This window comes from Alosa sapidissima, chromosome 13 (assembly GCF_018492685.1).
Source record: "Alosa sapidissima isolate fAloSap1 chromosome 13, fAloSap1.pri, whole genome shotgun sequence".
Taxonomy (NCBI): domain Eukaryota; kingdom Metazoa; phylum Chordata; class Actinopteri; order Clupeiformes; family Clupeidae; genus Alosa; species Alosa sapidissima.
The window spans coordinates 26,995,473-27,012,679 of record NC_055969.1 but is presented as its reverse complement, the minus strand read 5'-3'; the positions used below and the strand labels follow the sequence as shown (position 1 = coordinate 27,012,679).

General features: G+C 46.2%; 1 protein-coding gene and 1 long non-coding RNA gene across 3 annotated transcripts in view; one reads left to right on the top strand and one right to left on the bottom strand.

Moving 5' to 3' along the window:
• Nucleotides 1-655: 655 nt before the first annotated feature.
• dgcr2 (DiGeorge syndrome critical region gene 2) overlaps nt 656-17,207 on the bottom strand; it is a 27,485-nt gene continuing 10,933 nt past the window's right edge. For both annotated transcript variants that reach the window (XM_042058365.1, XM_042058366.1), the window contains 9 exons: nt 15,452-15,574; nt 12,312-12,398; nt 9,327-9,537; nt 9,064-9,140; nt 8,307-8,492; nt 7,199-7,402; nt 5,870-6,022; nt 5,495-5,731; nt 656-4,649 (listed from right to left, as the gene is read on the bottom strand). In XM_042058365.1, the coding sequence (XP_041914299.1) occupies nt 4,411-4,649; nt 5,495-5,731; nt 5,870-6,022; nt 7,199-7,402; nt 8,307-8,492; nt 9,064-9,140; nt 9,327-9,537; nt 12,312-12,398; nt 15,452-15,574 (1,517 nt within the window). In that variant the 3' untranslated portion in view covers nt 656-4,410. The remainder of the gene's footprint in view (nt 4,650-5,494; nt 5,732-5,869; nt 6,023-7,198; nt 7,403-8,306; nt 8,493-9,063; nt 9,141-9,326; nt 9,538-12,311; nt 12,399-15,451; nt 15,575-17,207) is intronic.
• Nucleotides 16,529-17,114, top strand: LOC121679576. The gene is made up of 2 exons (XR_006021344.1): nt 16,529-16,779; nt 17,025-17,114. It is a non-coding gene; the product is annotated as an uncharacterized LOC121679576 (long non-coding RNA).

The following is a 17,207-nucleotide window of genomic DNA, read 5'->3' as shown; positions in this document are numbered from 1 at the left end:
GCATTATGACCACAAACCCAATCAGGGCGCCCATGCTATTAACACTTGTGTACTGAATGAACCTGCGACTGATAACCACCACTGATTTAGCGCCCTCTGTTGACCACAGAAAACGCACACAGCTGTAACGGATCTTCCCTGTGGACTTTGGATGCAACTGGGTGAACACAGACAAACCTGTGAACGCATCTGAATTTGCTCAACAGGTCCGTCTGGCATCGCTTCCATTCAAGCCAAATTCTGAATCACCAAAAATCCAGGAATCAATCACTTGCGGTGGGGTAGGCAGCCGGCTACATATGATGCCAGAGGAGGCCACCACTGGCTATGCTGATGGCACCAGTGTTAGACACAGACGGGTTTTCTCTGGAATTGAGAACATGCCAGACTGCATTTAAAACCCTCATTTACAAGAGAGCCTTCAACACAGCTGTTGTTCCTTATTTCTGTCATACGTTTGTGTGCCGTATGACTTCCCAGCGATATGTGTTCTCCTCTTCGTTTAGTGCCTAACACACTTTTTTATCCACCTTTTTTCATGTTTTTGTGTTCTATGTTTCATGATGTCATGTTTCAGGACCAACCAGACCCTCACTGTCTAGAAGCTCATGATGCGCAAGTGTTTCTGAAATACAAAATCACATCACCCACAACATACTTTTTTATGATACAATTTATTTGGCATTTGATTAGATGTACATCTACTTCAAAATAAAACTTAAAAAGGCCCCCTACAAAATAAAAATAATAAAAAAAAAAATCTACTATTAAAAAATATAAAGCCTAAAGTAAAATCAACATTTAAAAGTCATTGACTGCTTGCATTCTACATTAAACATTTTTTTTTTCCCCTCCCCTCAAAATCTTGTTGCACCGCCTCAGTCTGAAATCCATAACAAATGAAAAATCAGCTACCGGTACTAATAATTTGAAGACGCAGCCAAAGGGGGCGTAATTGGAGCCAAAGGGGGCAGAATTGGAGCCCATTTAGTGGCAGGTTCTGGACTGGGTCTGGAATCGGACTAGAACTCGGACTAGCCCTAGTCCAGATGGGGGGGGGGGGGCTACAAACGTCCAACTCTGTTTGTAGTTGTAGTTGGGGCTTAAACGTCCAACTCTGTTTCCCAAATTTGAACACACACCTGGCTTCAGGTGTCAGATCTAAGCCAACACGAAGCCAACTATCCCGATCTGGGCTTGTGTATCCTGTAGAGTCAGACTAATGGCATGTTGAGCCTAAGGCCAGAGACATGTTCAAGTTTGGCAAAAAGCTCAATGTATCTTTTTCTGTGTGAACATTTCTCAAATTATTGGCTTTAAACTGTAAACAAAAATGGCGAGCAACAGAGCCGTCGCCAACATCTGAACACACCTCTGGCTTTAAGCCTCTCTGATTTGGATCCGACATGACACAACTGCCCTGATCTGGCTCTAATCCTGACCCGATCTGGAACAGGTCCAACTGCAACCCAGTCCAGAGCCATGCCTGTGTGGGCTGTGTTGGCGGGGGGGGGGGGGGGGGGGGGGGGGGGCTTCAGCACGGAGTGGGTTAAAAAACAAACAAACAAAACAACAAACAAACAAACAAACAAGACGATCTGAGCATGCCCAAAAACACTACAACATGCACCTCAGGTCCAAACGAGGGGTAAGGGAAAGGAAAAGCAAAAACAAAAACAAAAATCAACAAAAAACAAAACAAATAAAAACAAAACACATGTTCACACTCAAATCATTAACATACTCGCCTTGAATTCCTACGTCTTTACATACACAGAAAAAAAAAAATCTCTTTTTAACATTAGAGTTCACTGATCCTTCACAGAGGATTGTCTGTGCCAACGCAAATAGAACTAAAGAAACTAAAAAGTCAGACATTTCATATATGACGTCGATGCCGTGGAGAGCTTTGCAGACAGTTCATCAAAGACAACAGGGCAGCGCTGGTGCTTGATTTCAGCTCAATATCCTACAAAGCTTGTGTGTCTCTGCAGACACTGCATTAGCCTCATCTCACCATACAGTGCACGCACACACACACGCACGCAGTTCAAATTCTTTTAACAGAGGCAGGCGTTCGAGGCAAACATGTTTTCCTCAACATACTTGTGTATAAACATTGCAAATTGTTTAATGGTGGTTCAATTGTAAACCTTCGTCCAGCGTTCACCTCTCTCTCTCTCTCTCTCTCACACTCACACACACACACACACACACACTCTCTCTCTCTCTCTCTCTCTCTAGTGTTGCCCTGCATGACACTCTACAGTTAACTAGTTAACTAAAATAAATAAATAAAAACAGCCCAGTCAAACTAGTATTTTCCCCCTACCTTACTGATGGAAGGCCAGTTGTCTGTTCTATGAACCTGAAATGATTGTCATGTCCAATTCTAGGGCCATGTAACGTTAGTCACACGGCCTCTCTCGTGAAGCTTTGGGCATCCCTAACGCTCTCTAGCATTGGGGCAAACAACTCAGGTGGACCTACCGACGGATGGGAATGAGGGGGGGGGGGGGGGGGGGGGGTCATCAGTCAACCAGCTTAAATGAACAAACATGCAGATTATGGTCAAACGATCACAAAAGTCCTGAACCTATGGTGTTAAAGAAGCCCTGACCTCAGCCCTCTGACCCCTGAAGTCTTTAATGGTTGCCTGCAGGACTGACCAGTCAAAACAAATAAAGAAACAGCATAGCAAAGAGAGTCATGTGCAAAATACTGAGGAAAAAAAAAAGTCAATAGCCTTTTCATGTTCGCTACACATGCGGTGTCAAATACATACAGTCAAAGCAAAAGACTAGTGAAGAGGTCATAGTCTGCATGGCATACGTTTGACAAAAGTACAATTGAAAAGAAAACAAAAGTAAACAACAAAATAAGCAATAACAACCAAACGCATACAAACACACAGGCTCGCTCATTCACACACCTTAGTGTGAGCTGATGGCAGCACTCATCCACCAGATGGAGCTGTTGTTACCACCACACACACAGCTCTTCAGGGCCAGCCAATCACACAAGCCGCTTCACACTGCAGAGCTCCTATTGGCTGGTTCGCATGAACAGTAGAGTCTCCACTGCAGTTTTATTACTGTAGTGAGTATACGTGTGTGAGAGTGTGTTTTCGGTGTATGTCCTGAGGCACAGTTCCAAGAGAAAACCTAATGATCATGATCCATCATTATCACCACAACTCAGTAACCAGACAGACAAACACACTCACACACACACACACACACACACACGAGTGTGCTTATAGTACCACAACAGACAATAGAAACAAAACAGGAAGGAATGACGACCCAGACAGAAAGTCTCGAGGACACCGGCGGCGGACGGTGGTCTGTCTGGTGTCGTCCGTACCACTAACGCTGGGTGCGAGGCCAATGGGACGCTACCGTGCTGCGACACACACACACACACACGTCCGTACCACTAACGCTGAGCGTGAGGCCAATAGGAAGCTACCGTGCTGCGGCACACGTGTCACGTGGCCAGCCCCAAGTTCCTGCCATCCTCACCATGCCTACTGACCTCGGGAATCTGACCGGGTCCTGCAAGGCCAGCACAACTCAAAAGGGCATAGTTAAAAAGGTCACGCCTGCCGCAGCAACAAGTCCGTCCATCCGGTTCTGTGGCCGACGTTGCCGTGACTACCCGTGAGTCTTTGTGATGCGGGTGTGCCCATCCGGTCTCCGTGGGCAACAGGTGGAGGACTATGGGACAGGGAGGAGAAATCGAAAAAAAAAAAAAAAAAAAAAACAACAACAAACAATAAACAACAACAAAAAGCAAGAGCGAGCGAGCGAGCCGTAGGAGCCAGGCGAGGGGCCGGGGCCCATATGTACAGGAGTGCGTGCGCGGGAGGAGGACGCTGAGGGGACCTACCACAACCAAATGACACGTACAAGCTGCTTCGTCTGCTTAAAAACAAAACAAAAAAAGAATCACCACAAAGCAAAACCAACGGTCAGCCTCAGTAGTGTCCGATCTCGGGGAAATCTCACAAGATCTCAGTTCTGTACAGAAACGCACCCGTCACGTCGTGTAAACACACATAGGCAGGCGCGCGCACACACACACACACACACTCACACACACACACACACACACAGTCCCAGTTCATTCGTGTGTGCCCAAGTGAAGAGCACCTCCTTCGCTGTTCTGTGGGCTCTCGTTTCGGTCTCTTTAGTGTCTCCACGAGTTTAGCCGCCATCTCTCGTCTCTTGGATGAAAAGAGCGTAGAGCTTCTCATCTCCTTCCTTTTGATCTCATTTCACTGAAGTATCTCCACCACCACCTCCTCCTCCTCCTCCTCCTCCTCCAGCCCCCTTCTCTCCCTCCCCACCCCCTCCATCTCTCGGTCTGTTCATCTCTCCATCTCTCGCTCTCTGTCCCGCTGCAGGTCTATACCACTGTGCTGAGAGAGGGGGCGCTGCTGTAGTCTGAGGGCTCCTGTGGCCCCCCAGGGCCCCTGCTCTCGGTGGGGGTGTCGGGGGCCACCAGGAAGGTGCTGCTGTCGATGGAGTCTTCGCGCTCCTGAGGCGCGGGGGGCGGAGGGAGGGGGGGCAGAACCGAACCCTCACCTGCAACGCCCGCGTCCACCATGCTCATCTGACCCATGCTCACCGGCATACCGTTCCTCGCTGAGGAGAGAGACAGAGACAGAGACACACACACACACACACACACACACACACACACACACACACACACACACACACACACACACACACACACACACACACACACACACACACACACACACACACACACACAGAGAAAGCACAAGAATAAGGCATTAGAGGACACATCTGTTATCACCTCCCTTACCTCTCTATTTGTTGCACACGCGCACACACACACACACACGTGCACACACACCACACACACACACGTTAACATGGATAGTGCTACTTCTACTAATGCAGTAGCACTCTCAAATGCTTTTTCCACATATGAAATGCAAAACTGTGCCAACAAGAGGTCATAGATATAATCCACATTTAACTTGATATTTGGGACAGATCACTACTGAGCCTAAGAGATTGATATTGGGGATTATTAGGGATAAATCACTACTGAGCCTAAGAGATTGATATTAGGGATTATTAGGAATATATCACTACTGAGCCTAAGAGATTGATATTAGGGATCGGTACTACTGAGCCTAAGAGATTGATATTAGGGATCGGTACTACTGAGCCTAAGAGATTGTTAAAGACGGGAACGTTACTGCTCCCAATGCCACTTGATTGATTTCTGTCACTGTAACTAGGTGTCACTGTAACTAGGTGTCACCAAGTATGACAGTACAACTTTACCAATTTAATAACATGGCCTCATGTGGGTATAAGAGCCTAACACAGCATATAAACATAGAAAAAAAAAAAATCAACAAACAATGTAAGTGGGAATGACTGACACACACACACACACACACACACACACACACACACACACACCCTAGTGTAACCCAAAGAGAGCATACCCAGGTCCACGTAGAGGAGGCTGTCAGGGTTGATGGAGGCCTCGTAGGGGGGCGGGGGGTCATCGGGGTGTTGGATGTCGGGGTACTTATAGGCCGCGTAGGGTGGGGGCGGCTCCTGGAAGTGGAAAGCCCCGCCCTCACCGTCATCTGACAGGTGCAGGGGAGTCAGGCCCGTCCCGAAGGCGTCTGGCCCGTAGTCAAAACCCGGCACTCGCCGGCCCAGGTTGAAGTGATGAACTGGAGGGGACAACAAACAGGTCAACACACACACACCCCTTCTGAGCTTACAAATGACAACAAAAATATCAAACGTGTGTGTGTGTGTGTGTGTGTGTGTGTGTGTGTGTGTGTGTGTGTGTGTGTGTGTGTTCTTACGGTTGCCCCCGATGAGGGTCTCGATGCGTTCGCGGCGTCTCTGTCGGAGGCGGTGGACCATGAAGAGGAGCAGAGAGAGGATGAGGAAGGAAGAGATGCAGCTGACTATCAGACGCATGCCACTGGCCATGGAGTCAAACAGACTACTGCCATCTGCAGGCCAGGAGGACACACACAGAGGGAGAACGGGGAAGAGACAGGAGAGAAATAGAATTATTGATAAGAGACAAAATAAAGATAGATGTGTGTGAAAAAAAAGAAAAAAGGAAAGAACGAAAAAAAAGAGAGCAAGAAACAGAATGCATGATAGAAAGGGGAAAGAGATGCATTTACAACAATGGTACAACACACATATTAAACATTTACTTAGGTAGTGGTTAGGTGGTTAGGTTACGTTCTAGCAGAACCAATAAGATTATTTGTTTATGTATGTAAGTATGAGTGTGTATGAGTGTGTGTGTGTGTGTGTGTGAGTGTGAAATAACTGTATGAATATGTGGGCACAAGTCTCTGTCCTGGTATGTGTGTATATGTGTGTTTATATATGCGTGTTTATAAATGTGTGTGTGTGTGAAATAACTGTATGAATATATGGAATATGTGTGCACAAGTTTCTGTCCTGGGGCCTATTGCACAAAACTAGGATAAGGGATTAAGCCAGGATATCTTGGTTATCCTGGCTCAATTTATCTGTGATCCAGTTGCACAAAAGCGGGATAGGGGGCAGCAGGATATGTTATGTTCACTGCCCACTACACATTGTTATCACATATAACTAGACCCACTGTCATTATTTAAACTTGATCATTAATTAACTTTTACATACTTGCAATTCCCGACCCGTCATGCGACAATGTGACGTCACGGGAGCGCCGTAACCATTTCGCGCGTGGTGGTCGCGACACTAATTGCAATATTTTCCTAAACAGAGGTGTTGCTGTTTGTTGCTGTTGTGAAAAGGCTATTGCTACCTACTTTACACCGTAGTAGAAGCAATGAAGCCGCTCTAGTTGCCATGGTGAATCAGTGAATCTGTGATCGGTGGCGGGGTCTATTTGAGGGAGCCGTGAGCGCGCACTTATCCAGGATAGGTTTCACCTGGCTTGATGAATCCGTGTCTGATCATCCTGGCTTGCTCGTTGTGCAACCAATTAAGCCTGTACGCTCTTGTTTTGGATTCATTGAGCGCAGCTCAGTAACTTATCCCGGAATGTCTTAATTCTGCTTTTGTGCAACGGGCCCCTGGTATGTGTGTATATGTGTGTTAATAAATATATGTGTGTGTGTGTGCGTGCATGCATGCGTGAGCGTGTGTGTGTGTGTGCGTACCTGGATCCAGGCAGGTGAACTTGCAGCACTCTTTGGGGTCCTTGCGGAAGTGCTGGCACCCCTGCGGGCGCTCACACAGCGCGGCCACACACATCTCAGGCTCGCCGTCGTGGCACGTGCAGCTCAGGCATGGGTCATCGCCCTTGGGCGTGAAGTAGTAGCCCTCGTTCACCACGTTGTCCTTGATGTCCACGCAAGTCTGTCCTGAGGAGGAGGAGGAGGAGGAGGAGGATGCACAGGATCAGTAATACTAAACACCCAAAGCACAACAGAACACCTCTCTGTCTCCCTCTCACACACACACTCGTACAACTGAAGTGTATGAGTACAAGTCATGCACTCCATCTACCCCGCACACACACGCGCGCGCACCTTCTCTACCTGAAGTGGGTGAGGAAGTGGTTTATTGCTGTGGTGGGAGCAGCGCACACACGCACGCACGCACACACACACACACACACACACACACTGCAGTGATCAAACCTCCTCCCACTCCAGGCTTCACCACAGCAGGAGCGCCAGCAGCACTTCTCAAGGCCCACGTGCCCTGGTACATATCAAACCAAATTCATGCTGAGAGGAGAGGAGGACACGTGAGAGAAGGAGAAGAGAAGAGGAAAGGAGTGGAGGAGAGGAGAAGAGAGAGAAATGAGGAGAGGAGAGCAGGACATGTGAGAGGAGAAGAGAATAGAAGAGAGAGAAATGAGGAGAGGAGAGGAGGACATGTGAGAGGAGGAGAAGAGAAGAGAAGAGAATAGAAGAGAGAGAAATGAGGAGAGGAGAGGAGGACATGTGAGAGGAGGAGAAGAGAAGAGAAGAGAATAGAAGAGAGAGAAATGAGGAGAGGAGAGGAGGACACGTGAGAGGAGGAGAAGAGAAGAGAATAGAAGAGAGAGAAATGAGGAGAGGAGAGGAGGACACGTGAGAGGAGGAGAAGAGAGGAGGAGAAGAGAAGAGAATAGAATAGAAGAGAGAAATGAGGAGAGGAGGACGCGCGAGGAAGGCAGGTGAGGGAATAGATGGGATGACAGAAGAGAAGAGGAAGTGGAACTGAGAGAAGTTAAGAGAGGAGAGGAGAGGAGAGGAGAGGTGAGGAGAGGTCACATACTCCTCTTGCAGAGGAAGGGGAACTTCTTGTAGCAGTTCTCTGCGTGCCAGCTGTGCAGCCCATGTTCGTTCATGCTCCGCATCTGGAAGCGCTGCAGCTGACCGCAGAAGACGTTGTCCTGGGGGGGCGCCGCCTCACGCAACAAGCTGGTCAGACCCTCTGGGGGCAGGATCACCTCCATCGGGCCTGGACATTAAACACAGCATTGACAATAGACATTAAAGGGACACCAGGCAAGCCTGATGCTTTTTCTCTACGAAACTCCCCCTCGCTCGGTCTGAAACTCTTTTCCTTTTCTTTGCATCTTCCGTCAAGGGTTTTCGCTGCTTCTTCGCCGGCTCTGCCATTATACACACGTTTGCAACAATAGCTAGCGTTTCGTTAGCCTGCCTCTGTGCTGTGGATGCAGGATGTAAACTGATCCTGCTTCGGTCGGCGGGTACGATACACTGAACTTGCAAGCGGGATATTTCTACAGGCAGTAGGGGCGGGCGAGAGAGTCTTCATTCGCCCTGTAATGAGTCATTTAACCATATACCGACTTACGAAGATGAGTAATTAACACAAAAACGTTGCCTGGTGTCCCTTTAAGCATTGCACTTATATTTTCAATACAATATCCATATCTGCATTGGGAAGGGATCCTAAACCTTTACATGCCATTGTTAGCTTTCTATCAGTCATCATGTTTAATGCTTAGACACAAGACAGATCATGTACATTAAAATGAGAGCCAATGAGAGGGCCAGGGACTCACCTTTGTAGGCAACCTCCCAGCGTCCCTCGAACGAGTGGTTCTGATAAGTGACCACATACTGGTAGCCCACCCAGAACCTGGAGACGTAACACACACACATAAAGTTTTATAACCAAACAGAAGAAAAATCAGATGTGCACCTTTGTAGCTACCTTTTAATATCCAAATGCTTGTACATAGACAGACACACACACACACACACGACGATGTGATGTTGCAATGCTAATCCTGCTCAGTAGGAGATGTCACCACGATTCACTCACTTGCACTGGTCCTTCCTCTCGCAGACCTTCTCGTCGAAGTCCTCCTCGATCTTTAAGATGAACTGCAGCTCCTCGTTGGTGACGAAGGTGGCTAGCGACCCGTTGACTTTCTGACAGGTGTCCACCGCCTGCCAGTAGTTCTCGCTGCGCAGGTACACCTTGTAACAGCTGGCCGTCCTCTCGTAGTGGTGCCAGCCAGTCGGGCACTTCTCTGTGGGCAAGATGAAAAGGTCAGAGGTCGAGTAATGAAAGGAGTAAACATGGGCACCAGCCAGGATACACTCACCCCTTATAGCGAAGGGATAGAGAGGTCACCCCACCTGACCTTGCACCCCACCTGACCCCACACCCCAGTCTCTGGGTACTAAACATGCAGCTCCACTTCAAGGCCAAAGAGCCAGGGCAGACAGAGAGCAGATAGAGGGCAGATAGAGGAGAGGGCAGACAGAGGAGAGGGCAGACAGAGGAGAGGGCAGACAGAGGAGAGGGCAGACAGAGGGCAGATAGAGGGCAGATAGAGGAGAGGGCAGACAGAGGAGAGGGCAGACAGAGGAGAGGGCAGACAGAGGAGAGGGCAGACAGAGGAGAGGGCAGACAGAGGAGAGGGCAGACAGAGGAGAGGGCAGACAGAGGAGAGGGCAGACAGAGGAGAGGGCAGATAGAGGAGAGGGCAGACAGAGGGTAGACAGAGGGTAGACAGAGGAGAGGGCAGACAGAGGGCATACTCAGCTTTAGTCACAGCTGTATTCTCCACCAGGTCCAGCTGCACTCTCCTCCATCTCCTTAATCTGATCCAACTGCCTTTTACATCTTTCTCTAAAGTCACCAGCAGACACAACTGACCAGACTGCCTGGCTGGAACAGCCCAGTAGCATAATTGCCGTTACACATATCTGATCTGTGCCACACGTGAGTGAAGAGCTAAACTGGGCTACTGGCGCTTGCTGGTGGGAACGCAGCTACAAGTAGACCATGCCTGGAGCCAAGTCATTTCCCTCAGTGGTGCCCAGGGCTAGTAATTAACGATGTGCCGACGTCCCAGGGACCATAAAAAATGCTTCCGGGACACAATAGAATGATGTCTGGGACAACTCTGGGACAGTAGAAAAATGGCAAAGCAAATGTCAAAATAGGTACTTTTTTCCTGAACTGTTCACATGGGAACCTAAACGTATTTTTCTCGTCTGAATAAAATTATACAAAATTTGACCTGGCGTAACGGGCAGCTGGCAAAAACAGTGTTAGCCAGCTGATCTGTAAAGAAGCGGTTTTGAACACGCAGCCTTACAACACTGTTTAAGCTACTGCTCTTCAAATCACTGTAGGCTACAATGTTATTTTTGAGTCTATATAGTAAGATACCCAAATGGGCTGGGTGCTTGCGTTTCTTTAGGAATCTGCGGTATTGGTTAAATGAATATTAAGTGACTCATAGGCCGACACAAAAATAGGGCACGGGCGGTATGCCTAATGGGTCACTTTCCGATATAGAGGTTAACTTACCTAACTAGCAGGCAGGTAAATGGCATTTGTTTTCATGACATTGTGAACATTTTTGACTGATAGTGTAGGCCTAAAGTTACACTGGTGTTCTAAAAAAACGAGATGACAGTCCTCTGACTAAAACCCTGCGTGTTTTCTGTCAGTGACAGACAAACGTCACCAATATCATGCTGAGCTAAATAGCCTACTGCAACTGTGATTTGACAAAACGATAGTGTTGCAAGGTAGCCTATAACAATGAAAACAGTTATTTAAGTTAGCATTTGACATTTTCGCTGTGGCAGTTTAAGGCTAGGGGTGTCCAAACTGCGGCCCACCACGCACTTTAATCTGGCCCTCCGAGCATTTATTAGTTTATCATAGATCCGTCCCACTACGCACTTTAATCCGGCCTGCCGAGCATTTAATTAGGATATCATAGTTTCCAGCAATAGACGACGTTGTGGTTAACTTTAGGCTACTGCAAACTGCTTTACACTCTTCTTAGAGAACGTTTACAATGTCAAAACAGCTTGTTACATCGAGATACATAGTTGCAGCAGATCTAACTATGTTTTGCTACTTCATTTAATTGGGAACGCATGAGTGTGCACAAGAGGGTGAGAGCGCGCCAGGAGAGTAGCCTATCTGACAGCTTTGTGGTAATTTCCCACGCTACTTATTGTTTTCACTGAGATCTGTGGGCATGACATCACACCAAACCAAACCAAACTTAAAATTAAAGACACGTGAAAATAGATTATTGACGGAATGTTTTACAACCCTGTCCGTCAAAACGATGGACAATGAGCAATCTCTGAAAATGAGTGTTGTGTGAAACAGCAGATGATTAATAATAAAATGGTGTTTAATAAATTGTTCAGAACTGACATGGTGGACCAGAATGAGTTAATTAAGTGATGCAAGTTACTGATTATTATGCTGTTTATTATGTAGAATGGGAAAAAACAAGAACTTGAATTTGGGACACTGGTGTTTAAGTCTGGGACAGTGCCAAGTAGAACTCGGGACATCTGCGGGACACTGAGAAAAAAAGAAGCTAATTTCGAGCCCTGGTGGTGCCAACGCCACATTAAGGGTCTGCACTTCCTCAGCGGTGCCAACGCCACATTAAGGGTCTGCACTTCCTCAGCGGTGCCAACGCCACATTAAGGGTCTGCACTTCCTCAGCGGTGCCAACGCCACATTAAGGGTCTGCACTTCCTCAGCGGTGCCAACGCCACATTAAGGGTGCCAACGCCACATTAAGGGTCTGCACTTCCTCAGCGGTGCCAACGCCACATAAAAGGGTCTGCACTTCCTCAGCGGTGCCAACGCCACATTAAGGGTCTGCACTTCCTCAGCGGTGCCAACGCCACGATAAGGGTGCCAACGCCACGTTAAGGGTCTTCACTTCCTCAGCGGTGCAAACGCCACGATAAGGGTCTGCACTTCCTCACGTTAAGGGTCTGCACTTCCTGGGGGGGGGGGGGGGGTACTTACTGTTGAAGCGCACAGGCTGGGCCACACCCATCACATCTTCCACCTGGTCGTAGCTGTTGCCGTAGCGATTCCGCTCCTCCTTTATGTCTGCAAGGAGAGAAACACAGGTGTAAGGAGTGAGTGAATGAGTGTGTGAGTGTGTGTGTGGCTCATAACCTTAGCAGCTTTCTAGATGAGGTACTGAAGCGACATGCAGCGATATGTGAAAACATTCAAAGGCTGCTTTAATGATGATGACGTGTTTTTCGAACATCAATACTTGGCAAAGACAGCGACAGACCTCCAAAAGAAAAACAACAGATGTAAAACAGGGTAAGATCAAAGCGTGTCAGCTGAGCTGGCTGTACAAAGACTCCAACTGTTACTCAGTCAAAGGTTTCCCCATTACAGCATCAAGTGCTTACGTCCTGCTTGAGAAGGTGTTGCGTGCACAATGTAGATAGATACTGACAGGCACAGACAGAGAAACATGGAACATCCCGTTGGGTTTCTACTAAGCCCAAGAGTCCTAGCTAATCTAGTACAGTGACACTGGCAAACAGCCATTCTCTCTAACAGCATTATACAGTTAGTGTCTGACCTCGTTTGGTGGCATCTGAACAGTGGGTGTGTGTGTGTGTGTGTGTGTGTGTGTGTGTGTGTGTAAGCTCAGTCACAAGTTAACTACAAGACAACAAAGGTCACATGGTGAACAAATCTGCCCTCTCAACCCCCTCGGCCTAATAAGGGCTCTTACTAAGGCCGGGATCAGACGAGGAGCTGTCTGTGTGTGTCTGTGTGTGTCTGTGTCTGTCTGTGTGTGTGTGTCTGTGTGTGTCTGTGTGTGTCTGTGTGTGTCTGTGTGTGTCTGTGTGTGTCTGTGTGTGTCTGTGTGTGTCTGTGTGTGTCTGTGTGTGTCTGTGTGTGTCTGTGTGTGTCTGTGTGTGTCTGTGCGTCTTTCTCTGCCTGACTTTCTGTCTCCATCTCAATCTTTACCACATCCCTCCTTCATTCTCTCCACCTTCTTCTCTGTCTCTTTCTTGTCTCTCTAGTGTCTGGACCACTAGCAAGTGTTTTAGCCTCGTCGCCAACATAACTGTCGCTAGCAAGTGTTTTAGCCACAACACAGGCCACACTCAAAGACTCATAAACTGTTTACAGCCCAGCATGCTATGAAAGGGGAAGCCACACACTGCCTACTTAAGACTCACAATATTATGTTTTGGGTTCCTGCTGTTTTTTTCCAGAGAAAAGATTGTTTTGGTTTTCAGAGTTCTCTTGGCCCAGAAGAAATTACAGTCATCATTTATCAATCTGAATGACAACAAACCATTTCTGCTTTTTAAACAAACCATTTTTTTTTTATCTGATCATAGTGGGGTCGTGCATGTGTGTGCATGTGTGTGAGTGTGTGTGTCTGTGTATGTGCTTGCGTGCATAGTTATGTTCTGTGTCTGAGGTTCCTTCCAACATTTGCAGAATGTTTTGGTGTACTTGTGGATAGGTTTGTGCATGTCAGAATGTTGTATAAGGTTATCTACTTCCCTTTAAAGGGCTTGCTTCCCTCTGTGTGTGTGTGTGTGTGTGTGTGTGTGTGTGTGTGTGTGTGTGTGTGTGTGTGTGTGTGTATTAGTCCCCTGTGTTTGGGGAGAATGAGAGTTGCTATGAAATAGTCTGTATAGTGTTTAACAATTCTTGGCATACATGTGCAGTCCACCTCATTGCTCTCATCACGGTGTGTGTGTGTGTGTATTAGTTTCTTGTTGGTACTTGAGAGTGTAGTCCATTGCTCTTACCCCTGTGTGTGTGTGCACATATACATGTGACTGGGTGTGTGTGTGTGTGTGTGCGTGCGTGCGTGCATGTGTGGCGCACTCAAAACAGGTGACCACATTGGTCATATGTTTATTAGTAAATAAATATGATATCTATGTATATGTATATACACGGTCATTCTCCTTTTATTTCACCTGTCTTTCAGGTCAGTAATGGGTAAACTACCCATCTTTACTTGTTGGGGTATCACCCTTTTTCTTAATGTCTGTTTAATAACTGATTGTAGTGTTGTTTATAATCTAACAATAAAAGTGTAAATAGAAAGTTTGCCGTTGATCAAGGCAGCTAGCTGAGGTAGGCTACTGTAAACAGTTAGCTAGCAGCTACCGTCTCGCGAACAAGCTGTGGCAGCAAACTGGAATAACAGTATTGCAGACGGCTAGCTGCCGTCTCTTGGTCCATGTTCATGTAACATAGCATTTTGAGCTCCGACACTCTGCTTGTTAGAAGCGATTATGTTGACAAGTTTAATGAGTATCATTTAGCAAATACGCACGGGTGAAAATTAATAAGTATACACACTGGTTTTAGAAACGATTATTTTGCCAACTTTAATGAGAATAAATAAGTACACACTGGTTTTAGAAACTGTTATTTTGCCAACTTGAACAAGTATGAATTAGTCAACACACAGGGTTTACAAATGGTTTTGTAAATGGTCATTGCTGTTTAGTTTAAGTGATTTAAAGTGATTCTTATGTCTTGTAGCCTTTGTCAGTAATCAAATGCAGTTTGAATGCTTTAGTCCAGTATTCGCTAGGCAGCTATATGCAGCTACAACTTTAATTACAATGTAGCCATGTTAAAGTACTCTATGCAGCCACAGTGGCCTTGGATAACTGATATGTTGGAATGGGAATATAGGGTATATGATATGTGATAGTGTTATTTCGGGAGATGGCAATATGGCAATGTTTTGTATGAACTGTTTATGTATGCATTGGGGATAAGATTGCTATCTACTATTATATATTTAGATATGATATACTTTATATGTATATTGTACACCACACTGGAACTTGAACAAAATGATTAATGCACAGATATTTTGTGATTTATTCTGAATAAATAAACCAGATGCAATTTGGGAGAAAACATGAAAAGCTGCTGTGTCTAACTCTCCTTTTATTTTACCTGTCTTTCAGGATATTTTTATTTTTGTTACGCCAGTCCCATATTTGTGTTTCATGTTGGTAGTTACGGGTGCAGTCCAACACACACACACACATATATATGCACACACACAACATGAGTGTGTGTGTGTGTGTGTGTGTGTGTGTGTGCGCGTGTTAGTGAGTGAGAGTGAGTTTCGTGTTGGTACTTACGAGGGCAGTCCATCTCATCGCTCTTGTCATCACAGGCATTCCAGCCATCACACTGCCAGTCCAAAGGGATACACTGCACCTTCCCACTGCGACAGGCAAACTGGCCAGGGCTGCAACGCTGCTCTGTACGTACGCACAGACAGACAGAGAGACAGAGACAGAGACAGAGACAGAGACAGAGAGAGACAGAGAGAGAGAGAGAGAGAGAGAGAGAGAGAGAGAGAGAATCAAAGTCAAGCTTGTTAGCAAATTCAGGCGATATGATTAATGAGAATGCATGCATAGATTATCAACTGAAGAGCAGTCATTGGGGAGACTGTTTTCTAAAGCACCAGCTCCACTAACACATACACTCACCCAGAAGACAACAGAGGAGGTCAGTTTTGGTTAAGTATAAGTGTATATATACTCTTTTGATCCCGTGAGGGAAATTTGGTCTCAACAGCGGCGCTCGGGGAGCAGTGAGGGGTTAGGTGCCTTGCTCAAGGGCACTTCAGCCGTGCCTACTGGTCGGGGTTCGAAGCAGCAACTCTCCAGTTACAAGTCCGAAGCGCTAACGGCTGCCCACAGTGGGTTAGTGGGTGTATATTTGTCTTTGTTAAACAAAGTTACAGGCCGTGATGTTCTTTTACACACACCCCAAATCATTCCCAATGGGTAGATAGGCTACTTCTCAGCAGCCTTGACATTTTTTTTTGTTATTCTTTACTTTTAAAACTATTTTTTGACTATTGCCCTTCTATGCTTTTATTAGCTATTCCTGTTTGCTTTTGTTTAAAGCACATTGAATTCCCTCTGTGTAGCAAATGCACTATATAAATAAATTGACTTGACATAGCTGTGAGTCACAGGGCAGTTGTCTACCTAGCATGACCCGCCACCATAAGGACACACTACTGTGCTAGCTAGCATGACCTGCCACCATAAGGACACACTACTGTGCTAGCTAGCATGACCTGCCACCATAAGGACACACTACTGTGCTAGCTAGCATGACCTGCCACCATAAGGACACACTACTGTGCTAGCTAGCATGACCTGCCACCATAAGGACACACTACTGTGCTAACAAGCACAGTGTTCTGCCCTTCAGGCATTTCATTTGAAGTTAATGCTTTTAATTTTGTACAAATTCAGTTTCATCCAGACTTTTATTTTGATGTTTGTATTTTTGGGCTGTACAGGAAGTAGGCAGGAAAATAGTTTAGATCACGTTAGAATTTGTGTGTGAAAAAAGCTAGAAACGGCAGGTTGATTAAAAGTGCAGACTGTCATTACCCCAGAGAAACTGCTTCTTACATGTTGATTCCCCAGCAGAGGCATCGCTTGTATGTATCACATCTTTGTTGTAGCTAAGTTAGATCGTTAGTATGTTAATTTCATGAGGTAAAAAAAACGGAGTTATAAGGCTAAAAACTATGGATGCTAGTTTCAACATGTGGATGCCTTCAGGATAATGTTAGCTCTAGGAAATGTTAATAGTTAACTTTACATGTGATTTCTATACTTAAGGTATTGTTCATGGAAACTAGGTGACTTGACTAATTGCAATACTTTGCTGTTTGTTTTCTAGTTTCACTCTCTTTCGTCATTTGATCTTTTGATCTTATCAATGTGGATTCAGTACAATGTGAAGAGTGAAAATAAATCTGCAAACAAGAATTTAAGGCATTCTTCATGTTCATGAATAGAAGAGAGTTTAGCTCACTGTCTAGTTGGAGTTAGCACACCTCACCGAGGACAGTATAGTGAAAAA